Genomic DNA, 17,383 nt, shown 5'->3' on the forward strand with positions numbered 1-17,383 from the left:
AAAATCCAATGTTTCTGTGTTCATTTCAGCCCTCTCTCTCGAGGGGCTGCGCAGTGCTAATTCAGACTAGATTCCCAGGATTTTGAGAAAGTCTGTCGCTGACTTAACACAATCTGTGTGCGTCAGGAGGAATTAGATATTTTATTTGACCCAGGTTTTACCCACAGTCACATTAGGTTAGAAAATCCCCCTCCTTCTTCACTTTCTCACTGTCTGTCACAGATGTGTTGTCCCTGGTCTGTTGTTCTGTTGTTGTTGTTCTCGTTTTGTTGTCGACTCGTCTTGTTCTTTCTGAGAGAACAGCAACCCTCAGCTTTCCTGTGTCCGCCTCACTCTGGTTGCCTTTTCCCCAGAAACACCCGAAACTGTTCTCTTAGTACTCTCCTTACCCTTTCCACTGTTTCATGAAGTTTCCCTCGTGCAACTTGACATAAGTTGGTGTGGCGTTACAGGGATACTGTGACATTTGTTTGGTGTCCCGTATGAGTGGAAGTAAGGCTTGTGTTCATTCACTATCTATCAATTATTTAAAGATGCTTATTCCGGTTCATGAAAATGATGCCTTTCAATTATGTAATGTATCTTTATTATACAAAACAGACAAAAGAAAGACAGTTTTTACATTTCAGAAGCACTGCAAAAGCAATAGTTGACATACATACATTTCTTGAAATCCACTAATTGATTTATTTTGTACAACTTTAGCCACTTGCAACACATTTATTTAACCAAGTTTAAACATTCATGTCGAAATGTGTTTTCTTTTTCAAAACAAAAGCATATTCAGATGAATATGCTTCTGTTCTCAAAATGAAAAAGTCAAACTATCCCCAAAGTAGAGGGGTAAAGTGCCAAATGAAGGCTCTTTTCACATTCTTTATCATTATATAGTAATCCGGTTTAACACATTGCTTCTCTGCCACATACAGCTGGATACAGATAAATGACTCTTTCTTGTGTCATGAGGGTGGAAAAAACAAAATGCACCGCCAAAGAGTATGACAAACAGTAACATTAAAAAGGTTTTTCATGACCACAAACGCATGCCTTATTGTGATTGGGAAACCGGGCTGAAATGATTCTTGGTAATGGCTTACATTAACAGAGAAGCACTGAGTGTGTGTGTGTGTGTGTGTGTGTGTGTGTGTGTGTGTGTGTGTGTGTGTGTGTGTGTGTGTGTGTGTGTGTGTGTGTGTGTGTGTGTGTGTGTGTGTGTGTGTGTGTGTGTGTGTGTGTGTGAGGGGGAGAGTGATGGAGACAGAGTGAGGTAATTGAGGATTGATTTTAATGCCTGAACAGTATTTTTTACCGAAGATCTTGTTTTTGCCATAAAGCAGTTCCTACTGTATGAAGCAGATAAAATATCAGCTACTCCGACAAGAGAGATTACATACCATATCTGTAATGTTCCTGCTGGAGAAACAGCCGCTTCGATTTGGACTAATTTTATTTCTATGCACTACAAATTCGGGCATTTTTGTTTTCCAGCCTACTCCCAAATAAGATTTATTTTGGTAAAATGTATGATCATATTTTTCATAATACATGACCATAAGAGATGAGCTTTCTGCAATGTGGAAATTATTATTTTTTGGTTCTGTTGACAATTTCTCACATAGTTTAATTCTCACATGATAGCAGAAATAGCTGTTACATCACAGTTGGTACATCAGTCAGCTGTCAGCTAGGATATGTTTCTGGCATGCATATGAGTCCATCAGGCCATTTGAAAGTGGTCTGCAAAGTATTTCTGGGATAACAACAAAACTGAAACACCAAAACATGAGTGTATATTTACCATGTTACAGATGAACAAACCTTTTGTTTATTTTTTTTTTCCATATTGCTTTTGTGAATTTTAAATTGTGTTTTTTGGTCCATGTACCCCTTTTAATCTTTTTTTTTTTTTTTTGCCTGTTTCTTTCTTTTCTGGTTGTTTTGTATCCTGTTTTGAATTGTGCTGGTTTTTATTGGAAATATGATGCAAGATGACAAGAATGACAAAAATCACAACCTATCAATATATACAGGAAAAGATGTAGAGCTTGATTCATTTTATTAAGAAGATAACGCAGGGACAATCTATCAATCATTGCTTTGGTATGTGAGAGATGTATACATACCACTTAGTTACCAGTTTATCTTGGTTTGTTGTAATTGTCTTTTCTCGGTTTTATACCTAAACTGTATGTCACTGCTGAGTGTGCCACACTTGGGTGTCAAAGGAAGTCCCTCTTCCTCCTCATTTCCTTCGTCTAATCTCCATTCCTAACACTGGTGCTGTCTGTTTTTTTTGTGGTGTTTACAGTGAAGAAGCAGGATGGAGCAGCTGCCATGGAGATGCAGCCTCTAAAGAGTGCTGAAGGCGGAGAGGCTGATGAGAAAGAGAGGAAGAAAGCGTCAGTTCCAAAGAAAGAGAAGTCTGTGCTGCAAGGGAAGCTGACCAAACTGGCTGTCCAGATTGGCAAAGCAGGTACAGCAAATTGCACGTGGACAAGTCAATCACTCAGTCAGGCAGATAAATCAGGAACAACGAGGTACTGAACCATCATCCTGTCCATCGCAGAAACATGTTGCACTGTGGAGACTCACTTTTTAGGCGGTTAAAAATAGAGCAAAGGTGTCTGATTTATAGAACTCCAAAAGAGTCTGTTCGCCTCATTTTTCAAAAGGATCTGCTCTTAAGGGACTCACTGAATCATTGTATTGGGAACAACTGAAATTCTGCTATGCAGCTTGTTCTCTTTTGCAAATTCTATAAATGTAATCAGATGTTTGTAACATCATTTAAAGCACTGAGGAGTTAATGTCAAGCACACTCGTGGAAGGTTCATACCTGCAAGCATTTTTAGTAAAATATGTAAAGCATGCCGACAGCCCACGCTGTGGGTGTCCTCCCAGCAGCAGCGTAGTAGGATTACTGTCGAACTGATGATGAAGATGAAAATAACACACCAAAAAAAGTCTGGAGACTTTGCTATTCTCATTGGTAGAGAGAGTCAGTGATCCAATGCACTTTTTCAAAGTCAGTGAATGTCTTCTTGCGGCACACTAGCTCATACAAAACCCCGCAGAACTCTGTAAATGAGAAACAGGCAAAGTGGCTTTGACTGATCCATGCAACACAACTGTCATGTTCATGCATAATTAATGCTCAGTAGCTGTTTGGGAAGTTAAGAGTCTGACCTTTAAGGCATTCATCTACACTAATAATGTTGAAACAGTTGAAGGTTTTACAGAGAATCAATTCAAGGAGTTCTCATTTTTACAGTGTGCTGTTATATCAGACTGTCAGCCTGAGTGATGGAATGGGGACGTGGTGTCAGAACAATGATGTACCATGGATGGATTAGCATACAAGCAGCTCTGTAAAATCATATGGCATTTCTGTGAAAATTCATTAATATATTTCAGAGCCTGGGCTGTAGCTAGCGGACATCAGATGTGCTGTATTAGCTCTTAGAGAAGGACATAAAAAATCTAATTAAACTGATATAGCTTTTGGATATTGCATTGCTTTTACACTATTCAGCTTAATGTAGTGGCCTTTATTTAATCAACAAGATGCCAAAGTCTGACAAAATACAACTCCTCATTAGCACATAATTACTTCCTACACCCATCCTGGCATGTAGTTACACCCACAAACAGCAGTAATGCATTTAGGAATGGAAGAAAGAGCTGAATAATGATGTTGATGACCTGTCCAATAAATGACTAGTCTCCATGAAGCAGTACACACTAACCTAATGTCATCTAAACATGTTTGCAGTACAGTAGAGTGGTTTTATTTAGCTTTATTATGAAACATTATTACTTGCTGAGCACGAAGAGACGACCACTTCCAAAAATACTTTGCAATAACACATGACATTTGCTCTACTAAGTTCCAAGTAGATCATATTTGTACTGTTCTTGAATGACTTTTGGGTGTATTTATCCCTGAGTTAATATGTATGCTTACCTTTTTAGTCTGTAAATCATGAACATCAGTCAGCATGTATAAAAACCACACATATAGAAACCACCACTTTCAAAAGACTAAGGTGGCCATGGCCAAACTCAAGGCCTTAAAACAGTAGTCTATAAATCAATGGGTGATGTCATGATTGCTACATTTATCTTTTATTTACAATCTTTAATAAAAATTTAAAAAAATAACCGGGCCCTGTCAGCAACATACAAAGCAGACATAGTAAGTGTTCATTACAGGCACATTTTAAATGTTTAAATGTCAATTAAGGTCAATTTAATCACCTCAGAGGTTAATACATAACAACATGACTCACTTAGATCCTTGTTTAGTCTTTCTGTGTGAAATTTACAGGCTCTCTTCATTTGTTTCCGCTTGTTTCCTTTCGGGGGCAGTTTTCTAGCACTCCAAAACACATGCAGTAAGAATTAAAAGAACCCCGCTATTGCACCAGGTTACAGCCATAGCAATTGCAGTTGCTCCAAACATAATGAGTCCATCCAGCAGACAAATTTCCTCACATGGATCAGTAAAGTGTTACTGCATTCTAGCTCTGTATGTTGAGTAATATGTAGCACAATTTCTCCAAGATTTACTTTCATCTTTTCCCTTTTTCCAGGTTTGCTTATGTCAGCCATTACAGTCATCATCCTGGTCCTGTACTTTGCCATCGACAACTTTGTGATGCAGAAGCGCCCCTGGATGCCAGAGTGCACCCCCATCTACATCCAGTACTTTGTCAAGTTCTTCATCATCGGTGTGACTGTGTTGGTGGTGGCCGTGCCAGAGGGGCTTCCGCTGGCTGTCACCATCTCCCTGGCTTACTCTGTCAAGGTGAGGAAGAACAAGAGCTGTCCATGTACACACTGTAAAGATTTTTATAACGTCCTTTATCAAGATCTGCCCTCATATATATCTGAGCATTAGCTGCTCTGAGAAGACTGACTTTTAGGTTTTGAAAACTGTGAAACTGTCAATTTTTTCAATAATGTATTTATTGTGTGATTATGTTTGCATCATTTTAAATTGACTCTCCATGTGCATTTGTGAACCTCTGATAGCATGCAGGAGGATTCATCACAGTTAATTCTTATACTGTGCCTACATGCTTAATTGATTCACAGCGTCAAACATAAAAACATATTTTGTTTCTTAAAATGATACAAATTAAGGGACCGTTTCGACGTAGTATATTGTGTAAGTACTGACATGAAGAGTAACCATTACCGCCACTAAAGTTTAAGCACTGCAGGTGCATCATAGCCAAATTCAGGCATCCATCAGGTAGTTTAAATACTTTAAAGTATTCTCAACTGCAACACGTTGTTTCCTACCAACAGAAAATGATGAAAGACAACAACCTGGTGCGTCACCTGGACGCATGTGAAACCATGGGCAACGCTACGGCCATCTGCTCGGACAAAACAGGCACACTGACCACCAACCGCATGACAGCTGTGCAGTGTTACGTTGGAGATGTGCACTACAAAGAAATCCCGGATCCTGGAGCTCTGCCACCCAAATCACTGGAATTACTGGTCAATGCCATCTCCATCAACAGCGCCTACACCACCAAGATACTGGTAAGACTCCTGCTGTAGCCCCCCTGTATCTGACCTTTTCTCTGAATATATTCATTTTCTCTGTAAGATAATCAAGCGTTATGGTCTGTTTATGGAATGCTATTTTTATAGTGTACATTATCCTCGCCACTTGCTACATTGAAGATGTTCTATTATACTAAAGTCTAATGAGATAAAACTTAAGTATCTTGGGTTAGCTGCAGAGATTTGAGTTTACTCCGTGTGAGAGCTGGAACCATATGATGAGAGCAGCCCTGAAAGTATGAGACAGGTCTGCAGTGCTTTCTTCTTGGCATAGCAGGCAGTCAGTGTCCTTGGCTGCTGCTTTAGATTCATCAGGCATTCACTCAACTTGTCACCTTGAGAACGGTTGTGTAATTTTGTCTTATCTGATATTCAGAGCGTAGCAGACTGTAATTGAATCCAATCTGTCTAAGAGCTGGAGATGGTCTCTTGTTTACAGTGAATGCAGCGAAGAGAGATTTCCTCTAAGCCAATTAGACCTGCATGCAATAAGAAATAGATAGATAGATATAGGAACATGCAGACTGATACACAGATTATTACATGTTCCTAATTACAGAATCTGAAACCTTTTTGCATGGATATTTGTTCAGGCCACAGGTTTGAAACATTGCTTCCGTAATGAAGCACTTGGTTAAATATTCTGAAAGCGAAGATTGCCAAGATCAGGATGTCTTCAGCCTGTTAGAACAACATGCCTGAGTAATCCTTTTCTTGGCATGACCAGGTGTACTCACCTGCATGCACACATACGCACACACTAATTGTGCCTGTCCATGTGTTGCCATCCTTGTAAACTCCTGTAGTGTCTATTCATTGATGGTTGACCAACTGACAAATGCCCTTATGGAACATGCATGAGGAATGAGCTGAGCAGGCGGGACATCTGCGATAGAAAGATCCCACAGATTTTACTTCCGACCCCTCAAGGCACAATCACAGTTTTGGTGAAAACAGAGTGTTGGTCACTGGGTGCTTTAAGATGGAGACCTACAGACTTGTGTCTGCTCTAGTTGTAACTTCTCCTCCTTTGACACATGCTACATACATGTAAAGCATTCAGTTAGTGCTGGTATATAGTTATAATTGTGTCTTCCAGTCTTGAAGACAGACAGGACAGTAATATTGGAGTTCTTTGACTTGCTAAGTAAGTATATATTATAGTTCCATCCCACCTCTAAATACCAACTAATGATTCTGCTTTTGACATGGACCTACAGTCTGAGATGAAGTCAACGCCTTAAAAGTCTAATCAAAGCAATTCTGAGATTGAACTGGACTGAGTCAAAGCAAGCTTGAGAAAAAAAAGGCAAGACTTAAAATAAATAAATAAATTAAACAGCAGCCATGTGATATTCTTCATACTCTGGTAAGCTGTTTTTCACAGTTAGAAATCAACTGTGATAAAACTTCAGACACTCAGTGTAATCCTTTAGCTCTGTCTAGAAACACTTCAAATACCATAAGGCAACTGGAAATACTTGTGGTGTTAACTAGATGCCGTGTGATTGTCTGACGATAGAGGGATGAAGGTTCATGTTCTTTTAAAAATGCAAACGAATGTGATCTATGTGTAAATTTGTCTAAATACTTCAATGCTAAGGTCGTCATTGCTACTAATAGTGTTGTTGCATCTTTTCACGCATTTACGCAGAAAACTGCATGTCCAGACTAAATTGCTGTTTATAGTTGTGAGTTAGTGAATCTTTCCACATAAACAGCTAAGTCACTTCAGTTGCTATGCCTATGAGGTTACCTCAGCTTCTCTTTCCCACACCTTATTTCTACCAAGATGTGTCACATTTACACGATGTTATCCCTTTTGAAAACCCGGAGGGATGCTTTATGCAGCGTTACATCAGACTATTATACCTCTATAGCTGCTTGACTCAACAGAATTAGGCACAGGCAGAGCACAGCTTAGACTTTGTGGATTAAATGGCACATTTGCTATTTTTTTTATCTCTTCATTCATAAAAGAGTTTACCTCATGTATAAATTAAACTTAGGGTAAACATAAAATGAAATCAGCTTACTTACCTGTCCCGTTTGCAACCTTCCATCGGCTGCGATTCCCTGCATCATCTGTGTACTACAGTCATCAGCCACAACATTAGAACCCCCTGCCTAATATTATGTATGTAGGCCATCCTTGTGATGTTGGGAGAGGATCCTCTTGCTCCAGAGCTATGCTTAGGTGGATGGTACATTATAGATGGTAACACTGCGATGTATAATCGATGTAACCCTAACCCTCTCAGTGGTTTTAATGTTGTGGCCAGTCAGTGTGTTTGCTGACTCCATCTATTCCAAAACTGAATTCATCACATTCATATGCATACTATGTACATACACCAGTTTATCCATATCCTTACATACAGTAAATACGCAGTGCTTAAATTAATAGCTAAAGTACTGAATATGCATTTATAGTTGATAGTTGCATTCATTTACTGAGAGCTTTTTATAGGTGGAATGAGGGAACAAGTGTGATGGAGAAGAGCAGAGGAAATGCAGGATTGAAGGGAGCTCAGAAAGCAGGATGTAGAAGGGAGATTTCTGAGGAATATTTAGTCCGTCCCTCTTTCCCTCCCCCAGCCGCCCCCACTCCCTCAGCGCCACTCCAGCCCTGCAGTATGCTGGCTGGTGTGTTCTTATATAAGAGGCCAATCCTGTGGGATGCCAGGATGGCAATGGAAGTCTTTGATGGCCACCACACAAAGGCACAAAGGCAAAGAGGCAGGCTTTGATACGCGTATCAGTCCCCCTACTGCCTCTCTGGCTTCATAATACAGCCACTGGTATAGCTCTGCTTCTTCTGTCAGCACATACAGACTACAGTATAAAGTGGAGGAGCCTCTGTCCTCAAGGGAGGAATTCACACACATTTACACAATGAAGCCAGGCGCGCAAACTGTATTCGTACGCTCGCCCGCACTGTACATGCACATGCTCGTAGATATTATAGCCATCTGCACACGTAATTTTATTCATATATTCTGAAGAGCATCCGTGCATACATTCATTCAAGTGGGCGCACGCATAGATTCTTAACACACCAGTTTGCCTGGAATGTCTTTTGCAAACAAGGCAGGCATGGTTCAGTATATAGCAATTTGTCAACGGCCTTCAGTGACGTCAATATACTGACGCCATTTCATTGGAATATGCGTCATCCCTGGTGGCAAAGGCCCCAAAGAATTAATTGTGTTTTCTTTGCTCGCGTTCCTGTAAACGTCATGTTCTTCTTTCTTTTGTTTTAGTTATAAAACATAGAAAGTCTGTGTGTGGATGCCTGTGCAGCTACACACACATATCACTCACACACACATCTGTCATCTCAGACATCCTGACGTGGTGGGAGGCATTCAGATCGCAGGTGTGTGTTCTCACAGCACAGTGGTGTGTGTTTAGCATGGCAGTGTGAGTGTCCTGGGAGCTCAGTTTCATGTAGCTTCAACCACCTGCTCCGGTCATTATTCCGGTCAGGGACGAGAGAGGTAGACAACTCTTCCATACGCACCAATAGCACGACATCGGCACTGAAATGTACGTGCTTTTTGGAAAGGCATCATCTGTCAGAGGAGCTCGCTATGTGTTTAATTCAGCAGAATGTGCTGAAATGGAGATAGTAGAGGAATAACATTCAACAATGAGCAATTTATAGTTTGTAATTAAAACGGACTGGCCCGCTTTTGTTCAGTTGTACGTAGTGAGGCTTTGATATAATTAGCTATTGCTCACAGTGCTTGTGTCATCTGGACAGTGCGTGCTTGTTTGCTCAACATGGAGGAGAGATGAGAGTGTCTTGGGTGTCTTTGGCTTGAAGCACCCAGACTTCCCAGAGATACCCACAGCAGAACCATGTCCAATACAGATTCTTCTTCTTCTTCTTCTTCGTCTTCGTCTTCGTCGTCGTCTTCGTCTTCGTCGTCTTCTTCTTCTTCTTTGTCTTCTTCTTTGTCTTCTTCTTCGCTCTTATAGATTTGCTGCAGAGATGGCAGGGAAAAATAAGTTGTCAACACATTACGGCGCTCCTTTGAAGTTTCGGAGGCACAGAGCTTAATGAGTTCCCTGTATTTCCATTTCAATTGACATGACAGATTTGATTGGAGAGACCGGTATCAATTAAATACATAAAAGAGTTGAAAGTGAAGTAAGTAGTAACGAAGCTGAGCGCTTTATCAGACGGTAATATTAATGCTCGACTTGTTTGGCATCTTTGGCTACCACTTGTACAATAGTTCTGTTATAGTGTTTGACAGACATCCATGATTTTTCTCCCAATAGCCAATATGGTATCCAGACATCTCTTTAAAATCTGAACAGTAATTAGCATTTGTCATAGCAGAAAGACTTTAGCCGGTCACTTAAATTTAAGAAACTAATTAATAAACTGCCAATCACGGATTAAAGTCGATGGCCATGATCACACAGCAGTCCATATTTGGAGATTTGTTGTTATTGTCTGTGATAAAACAGATAGAAGTGAGAAGCAGGGAAGAAATAAATAATGAAATAAATACCTATTTAATAACAAAACCACTGGCACGTTAGCTGACCAGAATAGACGAAAATAGCATGTCCAGATGAACAGTTTCAAAAATAATAGAAGTAATAATAATATGTGATATAATAACACTACAGCATAATAATCATAGGCTTAATATTAATGCTATGGATAATAGTAATGTGGATTCTGGGTAATTTTGTTTGGTTGAAAGGTAAAACTCATTTATTGTTGTGTTGGTTGTGCAAAAATGGCCTGGATATAAACAGTTAATGATGGAAGCTAATGGAAAATGGACAGAGGGAGGCACAGCGAGGATTAGCACAAAAAAAGAGGAAGACAGGAGAAGATGGAAGAAGAAACAGAGTTACGGGAGAAACCACGTTCGCGTGACAAGTGTCCTCATCATGGACTGGAAGAGTATATCACTGCCCTCCAGCACGCCTCCAGGCCTTAGCCCGGTTGGCTGGTACAGTCATGTGGAGAGCTAGAATATCATCCACTCCTACATGCAAAGAGGGAACGAGAAGGAAGGCGGAGGCAGGGGAGGTGGAGCACCTTGCAGGAGACTGGGGAAACTGATAGCGAGGAAACAAGAAAAGAGGACAGGAATGGGATGGAATGAGAGGGGGAAAGAGAGGAGAACATTTGTAAAATGAACAGTGTGTGGATTGAAAAAGTGGAGTGGGAGGAGAAAAAGCAAGAAAAGAGAACGCATGAAAAGAGACAGGGAAGGAACAGGAGGGATGGATTAAGGAGAGCCCCAGGTGGAATAGGAAGTAAAGTTGCCAGCTCTCCCTCTGGCATATGTCCTTGCCTGCGGGAACACCCAAGGACCAGGGAGAGGGCAGCTGGTCCATAGCCATGTCCAGGCCAAGACGTGCCAGCAGTAGCCCAGCCATGCCAACAGTGGGCATCCCATGCCAGCAACTGTCCTTGTGCGTAGAAACCCACGTCAAGCTAAACCTCTGCGGAGTCTCTGACAGGCAGCCGTGTTTGTGTCTGCTTTCTGTTTATTATCTGTTTATTCATCGCTCCTTCCCCTGCCTTGTTTGGTTATTGCAGCAGCTGTCGATTTCTTCAATTCCCTGCAATATTCTTCATTTGTAGAAGAAATTGTGCCACTAGCCAAGTTGATTTTAAAATGGCAGTATTTCCAATAAACATGATGAACCCCATAGTGTAGTAATTTATCTCGAATTCCGCATGCGGTATTGCAATATGTTTACAAATACAAGAAATGATTAATTTTACATATGACTACTTTCCTTTACACCAACCAGGGAGTCTCCTTTACGGTCTAGATTATGTAGAATTATGATTTGAAGCTGTAATACAACCTGTGTGGCTTTTCATGCAGCCGGTTACATTTTAGAGGTTTGACTTGCTGCTGTCCTTTGGCTGCGAGCCTTTTCTCCCAAACACTTCACAGACAGTGCAGATGAGACCATTTGTTCCATCCCCTCATTAGCCAATGACAGGCAGTGTCTTCCTGATGTAATCATTGGTCATTAGGAAAAGGCATTAATTCTGTTGTTTACCGTAAATTCAGTATAAAGTATTTATACTCTTGTCTGTGTCTGTGAGACACGCAGCTGGACAATAACCAGATATGTCCAATTACTAAGTGAAGATGGGCCAGCACTCTGATTGGGTTTTAATGATTAATGAGATTTTAGATGACTTTCTCTCGAACTCTCTCAACTGGACCAACTAGGCTTCTCAGCAACTGCAGCCAAAGGGACACGTCAAATATTTCGGAGCCCAAATGAATCAATATTCACTGATATTCAAGGAAATGTGTTTTCAAAATATCGAGCTGCTAAAGCAAACCCTCAAAGCAGATATATCGCTTGCAAGACGGATGAATTAGGATTTTGAGGAATTTTTTTTTATTATTCAGCTCAATTTCCACACATCTTAGAATCTTTCCAGGCTATTTATTTCACTTAGTGTAGGATTTATTGGAACAACTGCAGAAGTCACAACAGAAAGTAGAAACCCTGCAATTATTGATCTCAACCAAGTTAAAGCAAGTCACATTTTAAAAATCCCAAAACCACATATCACACATTCACAATCTGTACATCACCCTCAAAGTTTAGATCCTGTTTTCAGATTAGAAATATCCCCCTAAATTCAGCCTTGAGCACAGGAAAATCAAAAAACTGGCAGACTTGCAGTATATTATACATCATATGTACAGAATAAGCTGGAAAATATAAAAATAAAATGTCTCTACGGAGAATGTTGTGTAAGATTTTCTTATTCACTGCTTGGAAATATATTTTAATCTTCTCTGTCAGTCCACCTTAAAAAAAAAAGGCACATTAACACAGTTTATTAGCATTCAACATCAAACCCTTGTTAGCGGGTGGACAAGGGAAATCTTCAGATGCAGAATGTGAGCGCATCAATTCCAACAAGCTATTAATGTGATTAACTATACTGCCGACACGGAATCTCTCTCAACACATTGAGGCAGGCTGCGAGTGAAGAAAACAACAGCAATAAAGTAAAAGAGAAAACGTCAAAATGTCAAGCTATCCTTTTAAATCTAATCTTGGTTGGAGGCTTGTTTAGGCGCAGAACAGCAAGCCTGCAGTCAGTCTATTTTGGGGCAAATAGCACAGACTGAAGGTGTCGACTTAGCAGCAAGGTAGAGGCATTATGTTCAGTGTGCTTTTGACATGCTGCTGTATGCATTCGTGTATGTGTGTGTGTGTGTGTGTGTGTGTGTGAGAGAGAGAGAGAGAGTACCTGACAAGCTGCTCTTTAGCTGTGAGTGTAGGTGTTGAGCCTACTGTAGGTACTATGTCGCAAAACCCCAGGGAGACTAGCTGTCACCTCAGTGCCAGCTAATAGGGAACCGGATGAAGCAAATGTAACATGCTGTACTATCAAACAGGACTGCAGCCCAAAGCTAATACTGATTAACTGTAACATTTATTAATGCTTACTAACAGTTGTTCACCGTTTTGCAGCTAATTTGATGCATGCTTTTGGTATTGTGCTTATTTCGATCAGTTGCGTGATAAGTCAAATAATAGAAAATTAATTGGTAGAGAAGAAGGTATCTTTCATTATTTCTTGACATTTTCCGAGCATTTGTGAAGCTGAGCAGCCTTTTATTGGACAAAAATTAAAATCAACTCGAGAATGTGCGATTGTGTGAAAAGGCATGCTATGAATAATGACAGTAAGATCTGCACACTCCTTAGATGTGTCCAGACATATGAGCATCAGTGTCACTCCAATGGTCACTGTGTGAGTGTGTGTGTGCAAGATACTGATAATAATGAGATTTGGTCCATCACAGTGGCAGATTGTCTGTCTATATGCTTTAAGACTTGCATTCCTGTGAGGCCAAAAAAAAAAAAAAAAAGAGTTTCTAAATGGAGTGAGGCTCCAGGCATACTAATAAATGAGGCCTGGGGAAAAGATGAAGAGGGAAACACAAAAAGAAAAAAGATTGGAGGACATGTGTGAAGTGAGATGACTGAGAATCCTGTAAGAGAATCAGAGCCAAGGAGTAAGAATCCCCAAGTGGCGAAGAGTGCACTCTCTCTTTTCCCACTTCTCTTCTTCCAAGTGTGCTTTGCCCAGTGTTACCATGGCAATGCTGAGTCTTCCATGAGCTGACCACACACACACTCACACACTCACACATACAGTAAGTGTGTACGCAACTGCGCACATGTACTGTAGCACCTGATCAGCCACATGCACAGATTTGGACAGATACCGTATCACAAACGCACAACCTATGATAGAAGTCTCTGCTGCTGGCTGATAATAAACACATTCCAGCCCTCAGAGGCAGGGAAAATGCTCCCTTGACGTTACTGCACATTTAGACACGTTTACTGAATAATCAATTCTCAGCAATGTCATAAACTTTAATAATCTGGAGTGATCGTTTTTCAAGCAAATATCTTTGGATCCAGCTTTTTTAAAGCAAAGATGTGATGCCTGCCTTGATTTTCTCTGATGGTAAAGTTAATGTTATTGTGGTTTTTGATTATTACTTTGAGAAAATGGGTAATTTAATAATATCGCATTCTGGGAAATTGTGACAGCCATTTTTCGTCTTCCAGTTTTCTCAAAAGTAATGATCGAGGTAGTAATGGCAGATCAACTGTTAAGAAGAAAAAAATTGGCTGCACATCTAGGACACACATGCTATTAATCCTATAAGAACCTAATTTTATAGCTTATGTAAAAAATACTACATCACGTGCTATAATCCACGGGCATGTGTACTGAACCAGAAAAATGCGTGGTTCCAGGCGTACAATTACAGATTGCAAAGGGTTGAGCTGCACGCCTGAAATAAGAACATCCACATTTGATTCCATCCACCTAATCTCCTGCCCTCCCACACAGAGTAACCCTTTCACCTGCTAGCTGGTTAATTATCACTAGCAGCTATTTCAAGTGTTGCATCTGTCGCACTGCACTGAAGGAAAAGGAGAATCTCATTCATTGAGTAGATCACAGAATAAACAGTATAGATTGTTTATGCTCGAAACATGTTTAGCTGAAGACTTGACAGCCTCCATAGCAGGGCATTTTTTTCTCTCTGTAAAAAAACGCAATGAAAGTGCATGCATAGATTGAAGTAAAATTGCTACAAAGAGAAAAAAACACCTACAGTTAGATACATCCCACTAAATCGTTTGTGCTGTAACAAATATTTGCCTAAATATAGAAATTAACTTCTGAAAATGTCTTCCTCTGCCTCTCTCCAGCCCCCAGATAAGGAAGGCGGTCTGCCGAAGCAAGTGGGCAACAAGACAGAGTGCGGCCTGCTGGGTTTGGTCTTGGACCTGAAGCGGGATTACCAGCCAATAAGAAACCAGATTCCAGAGGAGAAGCTTTACAAAGTCTACACCTTTAACTCCGTCAGGAAGTCCATGAGCACCGTCATCAAACTGCCTGATGGGAGCTTCCGCATGTACAGCAAGGGAGCCTCTGAGATTGTACTCAAAAAGTAAGATTGGTTTTCTGAAGAGAAATAAATGATTTTGATTGATATTGATCGCAGTTGTACAGATATAAGATCTCAGTAGGTGCTGTATGTTTACCAACTGTGTAGCATTTACATCATGTTCTGGAGGGCACGGCCTATCATACATTCTCACTGCGATCAGCGTGGGCTGAGTTTCCTCTGGAAGGTCTTGAAATTGTGTCATTTTAGCATGTGTTACAAGAACAGCATCATAATAAATGAGTAACACTGAGAAAAGCACGGGAGGCAGTTATCAAGCTTCCTTTAGCCACCGAAGGAATAAGACATCATTCTCTGTTGAGATCTAGTGCCAGTAAACTACTACTTAAATTACAGTTATTAATAGGGAATTGTAAGCTTCTTAGATATTACATGTGTAGGTGATTAAGCTACAAATAGCTTCATTTGAAGGTCCATTATATGTAAGTTTAAATGCACATTTTTGCCTTGATAACTAAAGTCCTAAAACCATATTTGTGCAAACAACAGTTAATTTGCTTTTGCAGCTGTATGCCAGAACACCTGTTTGTTTTCCATTTCTATGTTGATTTATTTTGTTATTTAGAAGACCATTTACTGTTAATTAAATGTTAATATACAGGGTGACACAAAAAAACGGGAACTTTTTAACAATCCAATAAAACCAAGAGTGATGAAAGAAAAATATTTTATTCATAGTAATTTAAACCTTAAAACATGCCATTTAAGAAACAATGATGGAATTTTCATTTTTTAAAAATGACTTCCTGTAGATGGCGTCCTCCTGTACAAATGCATTCTTGAAATCTGCTGTTGAGATTCCTCATTGACTGCTGCAACATCTCAGCTGGGATACTGTGAATTTCCTCCTGAATTCTCTGTTTTAACTCATCCATAGTTCTTGGTCAATCGTGTACACTTTACTCTTGAGACAGCCCCGGGTAGATTTCAAGAATGCATCGACAGGAAGTAATTTTAAAAAAATGAAAATTCCATCGTTGTTTCTTAAATGGCATGTTTTAAGGTTTAAATTACTATGAATAAAATATTTTTCTTTCATCACTCTTGGTTTTATTGGATTGTTAAAAAGTTCCCGTTTTTTTGTGTCGCCCTGTATTTTGGCTGCAGCACTATAGTAATATTTGCTCTAGTTGTTCTTTTCTTCCGCTCTCATGGACGAGAGCTCATCACAAACTCCTGAGCCTTTTGAACATGCATGAAAGATCCAGATCTATTTGCTTACTTTAAAAAAGACATTAAATTACGAGCAGATTTACTGTATATCCTCAGTAAGGTGAGAACACCATCATATTCTGATCTAAATCAGTCACAATTAGCTGACAAAGTTAATTAATCGCAAGGTCCATTTGGTACTGCAGCTTTGGACCATATCATTTGATGTTTATCAGCAGATATAATAAACCAGATGTCAGTTAAACCCATCCAAAACGAGCATCACCTCAAGCCTTGTTTAGCTGCTGTTTCAGAGACCGTAATCACATCACATAATAAATGAATTACAATTTGTTTAAATGTCTGCAAAGAAGCTTCATGTTATTTTAGGATGGCACACTTGTCCTAAAGTGATAAAGCACTTATGGTGATCTTTTAGAGCAAAATATTTCCTGTTCATTTTCCTTCAATTTGCTGTCAGAAGCTACTCAATCCTTACATGTTATTCTCTTAGAACGATGCATTTTAGGTCATGTTTTTTAATACTCTGGTGTTTTCTCCAAGAAATGCATACAGTGTCTATAAAAAGTATTTAGAAGTTTTCTCAAGAATTTCCAAAAAAAGACTCTTTCCTGTCAAAGTGAAAACACATTTATACACAAAAGTAACCATCAATTGTAACTATAAAATGTAAAATCAGAGGCGTCATAGCTGTCTTGGTGACCGTCCTCACCAGTCTCTTTCTTGTACAGTCGCTGAGTTTTTTGAGGACGACCTGCTGTAGGCAGATTTACGCAAGTACCATTGCTCTTTCATTTCTTAATAATGGATTTAACTGTACTCCAAAGGGTATTCAGTGACTTGGAAATTTTCCTGTATTCGTCCCCTGACTTATGCTTTGAAATAACCTTTTCACAGAGATGCTTGGAGTGTTCTTTTTTGTGTGACATCTAATCCCAATTCACTGAAATTTGTATTGAATTAGGTGAGTCACTTTAAATGGAATGAATGAAGGCTTATCCAGTTTTTTTTATTTTGCATTTTATATTTTTAATTGTTTGACATAAATTTGTAGAAATCAGCTTTTTACTTTGACATGAAAGATTCTGGTTTTTTTGTACATTCTAGTT

The 17,383-nt window shown here is 39.7% G+C and overlaps 1 protein-coding gene across 1 annotated transcript in view; it reads left to right on the plus strand.

Moving 5' to 3' along the window:
• Nucleotides 1–17,383, plus strand: part of atp2b2 (ATPase plasma membrane Ca2+ transporting 2) — an 88,082-nt gene that overhangs the window by 51,564 nt on the left and 19,135 nt on the right. Inside the window, 4 exon segments of the mRNA XM_022206991.2 lie at nt 2,309–2,473; nt 4,593–4,807; nt 5,314–5,556; nt 14,842–15,083. Of these exon segments, the coding sequence (XP_022062683.2) occupies nt 2,309–2,473; nt 4,593–4,807; nt 5,314–5,556; nt 14,842–15,083 (865 nt within the window).

Source organism: Acanthochromis polyacanthus, chromosome 5, assembly GCF_021347895.1.
Source record: "Acanthochromis polyacanthus isolate Apoly-LR-REF ecotype Palm Island chromosome 5, KAUST_Apoly_ChrSc, whole genome shotgun sequence".
Classification (NCBI taxonomy): domain Eukaryota; kingdom Metazoa; phylum Chordata; class Actinopteri; family Pomacentridae; genus Acanthochromis; species Acanthochromis polyacanthus.